The sequence below is a fragment of the Etheostoma cragini genome, chromosome 7, assembly GCF_013103735.1.
Source record: "Etheostoma cragini isolate CJK2018 chromosome 7, CSU_Ecrag_1.0, whole genome shotgun sequence".
Taxonomy (NCBI): Eukaryota; Metazoa; Chordata; class Actinopteri; order Perciformes; family Percidae; genus Etheostoma; species Etheostoma cragini.
Genome location: NC_048413.1, coordinates 2,762,998 through 2,771,489, shown reverse-complemented (window position 1 = coordinate 2,771,489; position 8,492 = coordinate 2,762,998). Strand labels below are relative to the sequence as shown.

Genomic DNA, 8,492 nt, shown 5'->3' with positions numbered 1-8,492 from the left:
CCCCCCGAACCTTGACTGCTTCTATCATCAGTATGATCCACTCCCTTATTCCTGCCTGGCACAGGAGAAAGTCAAAGTAGAGTCAGTAGCTGTTGTTTGATTATGACATGTTTGGGAAAGAGTGAGCGCTCATAATGAAGAGGAGTGGAGGCCATCTTCCATCAACATGAAATACCACACACACACAACGGGGTACCATATATCCTCTTGCCCTTTCCGTGTGTATCTGACAAGAGCCGGCATACACACAGTTCCCAGACACTATCCTCAGGCGTTCTTTCATGGTGGGCCGGCTGGCAGTGTCCGAATTTTATTTTATTACGCCAGGCCGAAGGGCACGACAGACCCACATATATAAACATGTTGTCATGGATGGGTGTCACACTGGGAGAAAGTAAGCCTTTATGTTGGCAGGCCTGTCAGGGAGAAGTATCTGCCTCCCTTGTTTCCGCATCTACAGTACACACGCTATCAGATGTATGGTTAATGTACTGCTATAGTCCAATGAACACAAGCATTCAAAGTCAGAGCCAGACTAACAGCAGCTCACCCTGACAAGAAGAAACTCCCTGTGCAACCCTCAGCTGACCTCACCCCCGGATTCCAGCTACTCCCCCACTCCCCATGTCTCCATGATGATGGCGATGATGATGTGATGGCAAAAACAAGAGATAACACAAACACATTTCGAGACTCCACTGATATCGTCTGATACGCGTCGACTTCTAAGAAACTGTGAATGAAAAGTAGCAGAAACGTGTGGTTTTTCCAGATAAAGCGGTGAGCCATGATCTTAAATCTGCTCTCTCGTACCGTTTTGTTTGACATTTAACTTCTGAATACATATCATCCACGGGGAAATTACAGGGCACTCTGTTGTAGGAGACTACACTTAAACATTATTCCTGTTCTGTTCTGCACTTAAAACCCATTGTCTGATCTCTACCTCCATAGGCATGGCGTCTCGACTGTAGAAAAGTTCAGATTAAGTCATCGGTCAGATGACGTCTACTCTGTCTCACACTTAATGGGTCTAGGAGAGATGATGAGGAGAGCGGCTAGACAGTGGGGGAAGGTATAGAGGATGGATGAATTAAAAATGTCTGCAGAATGACATCAGCATAGGAGGATGTAAGGAGGGGGATGCCGGAGAGAGAAGAGGGGTGCATGCATTCAAGCTTCACGTCCTAAATCATACCTCTCTTCTGTAGCCTCTGCTTCACAGGCAGAGAGATGAAGACCAATAGCAGCAGGCTCTTAAAGAGACAGGGAAGGCCAGGGGAAGAGGGGGCGGGGGGATCTCCCCATGTCAGAGTGTCTGCAGTCCAGGGAAGTGGAGTAGAAACAGGGGAAACTAGAGCTTCTGCTGGTGGCCCACTCGGCACAAAGCCCTTTCTCAAATCCCGGTATGCTGGCTGGTCCAACAGTGGGCCGAGACGCCGCTGGTGATCAGTAGACTCAGACTCAGCCAGGAAGTCTGAAACCCTGACAGCGGCTGCATAACCTTTTGTTGATGGTTATTACGATTACAGGGTTCGATCCAAGGCCCAGCGAAATGTACTGAATGTGTAGTTACAGAAATGCAACTTCTGTCAGCGGCTGAATTGACAAATGCCTTTTTTTTGTTGTTGTTGCTGCATCCTGTTGTTATAAGCACTTCATGCTCCTTGAACAGTCAGAATGTCCCACACTATTATTTTCTCCTCATACAGGGTATTAGATCTGACCACAGGCATGTATGCACGAGTTTAAGTCCCTCAAAAGGACTGATGCCAAAAGTCTCTTAAGGAAGAATGGGAGCCAATCACAGCATGCTGCTGGGTGTCAGGGATCCCATCCCACTGAGCCAGGGAGCATCACAATCTGCTGATTGTAATGCTCCCAGGCTGGCAACAATTTAGACCAATACGATGGGATTGCTAAAGGTTGAAGTTAACAGGCTTTTGCTGGCGTTTAAAGGCTAGAGCAGGTTAAAAGGTCAGAATTAAATGTAATTTTGTTGGGCAATAAGATTAGGTACTGAGGTTGCTTCTTTTGGTCTTTAATTGGGTTCCTTTTTTATTTTAGCATTATCCGGGCTTTAATTTTGGACCCATTTTGCACCCAAATGCAATTTCCTGACCATATTCATTATACACAATGAGTTGTGTGCACACAGAGGGCGTGTGCGCTGTGCGTAAAGCACGTATCCAGAGATCACAGTATACCCACAAACCCTTTAAGTAATGTCAGTGCCACAACAACATACCACAAATGAATTCCGTAGGCCTATTTCCTTTTGGAAACTTGTATTATAATGTGAACAGGGGAGGGGAGTTGTAAAATGTTTGGCAAAAGCATAGAGTCCCATGGAACGTTTTGCACCCTGCGCGCAAAATATGTGTGTACAAATGGGCACATCGTGAAGCGCACACCATTTTTCAGACTGTCTTGGAGCTTGTTTCTTTGAAAAACATCATTCTAAAACCTCTTATTCCTTTTTATTGTAGAAAAAAAATTGAAGATTGCATTACTTCTGTGTTAAAGAAACTCACCTGGCAGAATCAGCCAAATAAAAGTCAACAGCGTATCCGAAGTAGCTCCCGTTAGGTCCGCTGTAAACAGCTGTGTTCTCCACGTCCAAGTTGAAAGCCTCGCAGACAGGCGGAGAAAAAGTTAGTAATAGCCCGCTGATACAAAGGAGTGAGCGTGCAAGAAGGGCTACTACTCCCGGCGTCTTTACGCGAAATCGTTCCAAGCCCATATTTGAAAATAAATTAATCCACTCAAGCTTGTTTTCAATTGCGAAATTGCTCCAAGTTTTTGTGCGCTTTCGAGTCCACAAATCACGCCTTGAAAACAGTGGTGGATTATGGCTAAAACTGCATCCCTGTAACTCTAAGCAGCCAGTATCTCATTAATGCTCCGTCAGCTCCTCTCAGCGTCCTCACCCCTCTGTCTACTCCTCTCTGTCTGCCTGCTTCTCTCCAGGCCCACGCCTTCTCTGCTCACCTACTCGTAAAACACGGAGCAGGGAGTTCCCACAGCAGTGACAAAGTTTGGAAGAGGAGGAGCCTGTGATTCCCTTAAAAAAAAAGAAGAGGGGCACGTCTCGTCCACCAACCTCGGAGTACATGTTTACCAATGTGGTGGATTGGGGATCACTTTTGCACTTTTAAGTTCAGAGACCTCCTTATCAGGGGCTCTAAACAAAAGAACAATGGGTCGAAAATCCTTCTTTTTTGGTTTTATCTCCCAGTTATCTTGAGCTTTGTGACTGAAGTTGTTTTCAGAGAAGGCGGCCTGATAGTGTAGGTGATGGGAGGTCAATGAAACTCCACATGGCCAATCATACATGATCTGCTGTTCAGATGCCTCAGCTGGAAATCACATGATCAGCTTGTGGACATTTAGGCTTGAGGTTTTCACTGGTAAATCACAAATTCAAACAGTTTTTTGCATTTATGGGGAATAATTAGACTTAGACTCATCCTTCTCTTTAGTGATCCTTTTCCCACAAGGAAATTGAATTAAATTTCCAGCAGCAATTTTCAGCAGCTTGCAAAAAAAGCTATAAAATTACAGTGCAGAGAGAAAAACAGTGTAAAAACAACAATAATAACATTAATAACAATAAAACCTTTGGCTATAAAAAAGACCGTGAGCATGAATGATCAGTTAAGAGCAGTTAGAGTGTCCAGGTAGGTATGTGAGTAGATTATTCTTACTTAATCCTTTGCCTTAATCCAGACTTTATCGATAATTATGAAATAGTTCTGTTCATATTTTTGATATTTTGCAGCAGCTTCTATGTTGATGCCATAAACATGCTAAAACTAGGAATATAAACCACTGCTTAAATAAACCTCCCACATACTCCATGCAATTCTCATAATAAAGCAAAGACCTATTTGCATAACTCCACACTAATTACACCTTCGTCACACACCCTTGCATCTCAATGTGTGATCCACATGTATTTCTATCTAATTACAGCGTTCATCTGATTTGGGCACATGAAGTCCTTTTTGGGGGGGGGTGTGGGAAGATTTCTTATTGCTGCTTCTGAGTCACACGAGACAGAGGAAAGTGGTTGGGCTGCGAAAAGCAACTACTCGCTGAAACGAGACCTTTAATAAACGTATCCTAGCCGGCTAGAATTAGTGACTGTTGGTTTAGCTGAATCACTGGAAGCCTCAGTGATTGAACACAGGGGCCAAATTTGGCTGTGTGGCAGTAGCAACACAAACGCTGAGCTGCTAGTATTTATAACTAGTCTGAAGCTCCCCGACACAGGGAGTGAAGTCTGACCGTAGACTGATGGGAGTTCTTCAGAGAGTCTGGTGGGGGGTCCAGTTCACAGCTGTTGGGGGCACTTGATGGTTCAACGTCTTAATCCTGGAGGGGTCTCATTCTCTCACTCTGTTTTTAGGTTCTAGGGATGATTTGGAGATGAAGCAGAAGTCAGAAAGGGATAAAACTGTAGCAAAATTATCTGGAGTCCCTCTGGAGTCCCATCTAGAGTCCCTCATAGTCTGTTTTTTTTGTTGTTTTTTTATTTTTGATTAAAAATGATAGGTATGTCAACTCATGCTACTTTAATACTAGTTTCTGGGTCTTCTGAAAGTCTGAACCCATTGGAGGTTGTCATGCTCATTCAAACTTGAAACTTGTCATGAAACTTGTCATGCCGTTTCATGACCTAGTGTATCAGGGTTAGTTAGAGGGGGACAAGCAAATATTTATACAGATAATAGTGTTATCAGCTCTCGCTCGGTCATCATATTCTTCAGTGTCTGCCTGCTTAAACAGCTTTCAAGTTATCTATCCACCAACATTTATCTATGTGACATCGTAAAAGGATTAGGGTTCGCCAAGTAATATTCCTTTCAAGTGGTTTTCCCCTCTTTCTCTTTACACACGTGTGTGTGTGTCATCCAGTAGCAACTTTTGAACCTACAAGCCAGTGTATACAAATGTTTTCCATTAAGCATATTTTGTGTGTGAAGCCAAAGCCTGTTCTGCTTTTGGTGACTCGTAATTGGGTCTGGCTAACTGGACAGTATTTTCCATTTCCCTCCAACTGCGATTTCCGTTAAAAAAGGAGGTGGGATTTTGTTTCAATGCCTCTGCTTTGACATCATCATTTGGCCACTATGGCAACCAATGTGAAGTGCCGCAAAACACTTAAAGAACATCTCACAGGACTACACGGCTGGCCAACTGTTTTAAATATAGACATGGCACATTGGCACTTCTGCAAGGCGAGGCGTATACATGTGCGACCACATGCACACAGACACTTCCATTAACTCTCTTCTGTCCTGGCTGCCGAGCATATGTTTTTCAATATAGATAGTGAGACTAATTATTAATAGGACTACCAGAAGGCCACTTAGTGCTGTTATCTTCATGCAAATATATCAAGATATGTAATGGTGTTCCAATCTTTTCTCATTTGCTTTCAATGATATCAAGTTCTTTGCTGATAACATTTCATTTGGCCAAGATATGACATATGTGTATGGTAGCTAGCTAGGAAAAAGTGTTTGGTTATCAAATGCGCATACTTTAACGTAGCAAAATTCTTTTAATTACTTCAGCCAGGTCTATCTGTAGAGGCTACATACCAGGTTCCGTGCGGATTGGTCGCACGGCTTAGGACGAGTTTGAAAAAGTTGGTTTCGCGCATTGCGTGATGATGCAAAAAATCTTTTCAGCAGAAATGGGCGTGGCCTAAATCATCAAAAATTCCTAATTCAAGGAACACGTGGATGTAAGGATTTCTAATTTGTAATGTTGGAGTTAAAGGTAAAAACACATCATAGCGCCACTTAGTGATCCACATGTGTAATTTTTGGTAAGTGAGGTCCATTACCCATTGTACATCTACCCTGTAAATTTAAAGTTTCTCACATTAGCGGAATAGTGAATCCAAACGTGGGTGCCATAGGCCACGCCCACTTTGACCAATCAATACCCTCCAAATTTTCCGTATCCGCCATTCATGAGATATAAACTTTTTGTACTTGTAGCGGCCCCTAGTGGTCAGTTTTTGTGAAATGTGTGGGGGACCGCCACATGGTCATGGCAACCAAGAATCTAAAGTTTTGCGTTTATAGCATTCATTTTGGTCAAGATTTGGCAAGGTTTTTATAGTAAGCCGCACAAATTTGTTGTCCGTAATTTGCATAATTTTTATCTGATAGAACTTCTTTTAATATGTTTTTTGTATGTTTTTGTTGGTCTTGAGATGCTACTTACCAAGTCTTATGCAGAGTGGTTGCATGGACTAGGAGGAGTTCAGCAAAGTAGGATTTTGATACATTTTGAATTTTTCCCCCATCCATAAAAGTACAGATGGAATTGGGCGTGGCCTATATCAGGAGATCCATTTAGAACACAAGGATATATTGTTTTTAGGCAGAGAAGAAAAATAGTAAGTTATGGCTTCACAGGGTTTACAAGTCAACGTTTTTCTAAACAAGCTAGCTTTAAATACGTTGATAGGTGGAATCTTTTACCGCTCGACAGAGCTGGGCTAGCTGTTTCACCCTGGTTTAAGCATTTATGCTAAGCTAAGCTAATCCCCTCCTGGCTCCAATTAAATAATCAGCGGACAGATATGAGCGTGGTATGGATCTTCTAGTGGTACTCTTTGTCAAGAAAGCACACATTTCCTTAGATATTTAATAAGATAATTTTGGACAGAGCAAAGCTAGCTGTCGGCCCGTTTACAATTTTTGTGCTAAACTAATCAAACAGGCTTTTCACAGTAGCTCCATACACGTATCCGTATTGACTTGAATTGACTTGAATTGAATTGAATTGAATCTTAGATCACCTATTTTTTACACAATCACAGTCACGTGTGTTCAACAGAAGAAAATACAATTTTAGCTTAAAAATAGGCTTTGGTTGACAGTGATGAACGCACAACCCAAGTGAAACACAGGCCCTTTTAGGGCTTGCTTAGACAGCTGCGTTAATTAAAAGATTATTTGTGCCGTTACATGGGCACGAGACGTACAACTGAGAAAAAAAAATCTGAAATGCCTCCTGTGTATAGACTAACCTTAAAATGCTTGTCAAATGTCAAACTATTGCTTTAAAACTCTTAACTTTAAAGTGAAGGTTGTGTCTTCAGCAAACACTCACCACATCTATTTGCCACTTTCTAAAGATCTTCATTCCCAGAGGCACCCGCCACCCCCACCCTCATCTCCTTCCTCTTTTTTGTAGCACAAACAGTAACACTGGTGGGCTCCACGGGCCGGGGGCAGGGTGGGGAGACACCCTGATGGCTGCCATTAGGCAACTGTTTTAGTGTTTTAAGTCTTGTTTTAAGGCTCAGAACAAACACCATGAACCTCTCAGGAAGAGACAGCAAATAAAGGCCACAACAGGCAACTTGATACTTTGTACACACACAATTCAACAGTCACAACAATCAGGAGGATTTAAACTGTGTTTGTTCCTTTAGGCAGTTTGCCAGTTCCTTTCGGAAGCATTGGATATGTGATACATTTAGCTATGGGTAAAAAGAAGTCCTGTTGAGCAAGAAAATTGCAGGTAGTGTTGGAAAGTGTGGTTTCTGAACAGAGGGCTATACTGTTGCCGGTCAGCTCTCACTCATGTACAGTAATTCTTAGGCTCTGAAACACCAACCCAACTGCCAACCGTTGGCAGAAAAGCCTCCCAGAATTGGTCAAAAAAGGGCCTCGGAACACATCGAAGCGACGCCAACTTGAGCGTATGTTCTGCGTGTGCGCGAGACGTGATACGTCTCCATAACAGCAGGCAGCGCTAATCTGTTTTAACGCCCCAAAATTTAAAACTGGACCAGACTGTCATGGCGGCTCCTTCACAATATGATCTCATATTTGACAAAAAGATTCACCGAAATGTGTTTCTGAAAACTTTTAAGCGAGAATGCAATGGCTGAATCAATCTTCATTTCAGATCGACAAAGGTCAGTTTAAAAAATTTTGGTTCGATTTTGAGAGGCGTTCGTCACACTCATCCCGCTCGTCATTTCTGGGGTAGCACTCCACCAATCAGATTGGTCATTGAGTCCTACTGGCCGCCTCCCGATTCAACATCAAATCGGCCCTAATGAAGGCCGACAACTCCTCCGGCTGACGACGTCACTGAACACACCGAACCAAGGAACTGTCCGACAGCTGATAATCGGGTTGAACTCTGTCTTAAAATGTCTTTTAAACACACAGAGCCAACTTTCCTTCCTCCTCTCTCCGTCTCTCCGTGACTATAGAAACACAGTGATACACATCTTTACAGACAGGAAATTCCTTCAATGTAAAGCCTGCCTGGACTTCCTGTTTCAGCGAGTTTCTACTCTTCGCGTCTCTGTTGCACACACACACACACACACACACACACACACATTTACAATCTGCTTTGCTTTCCCCTCAGCTCTGTAACATTCCCCATGTGCGAGGGTAGTGAGTTGCTGCTGATTGCTCCAGCCAGTCTGAGGCATTGCATACAGG

At 43.1% G+C, this 8,492-nt stretch overlaps 1 protein-coding gene across 1 annotated transcript in view; it reads right to left on the bottom strand.

The window, feature by feature from the left end:
• Positions 1-3,001, bottom strand: part of itga5 (integrin, alpha 5 (fibronectin receptor, alpha polypeptide)) — a 33,714-nt gene extending 30,713 nt beyond the window's left edge. Inside the window, exon 1 of the mRNA XM_034875524.1 lies at positions 2,535-3,001. Coding sequence (XP_034731415.1) covers positions 2,535-2,743 — 209 coding nt within the window. The 5' untranslated portion in view covers positions 2,744-3,001. The remainder of the gene's footprint in view (positions 1-2,534) is intronic.
• Between the last annotated feature and the right edge of the window lie 5,491 nt (positions 3,002-8,492).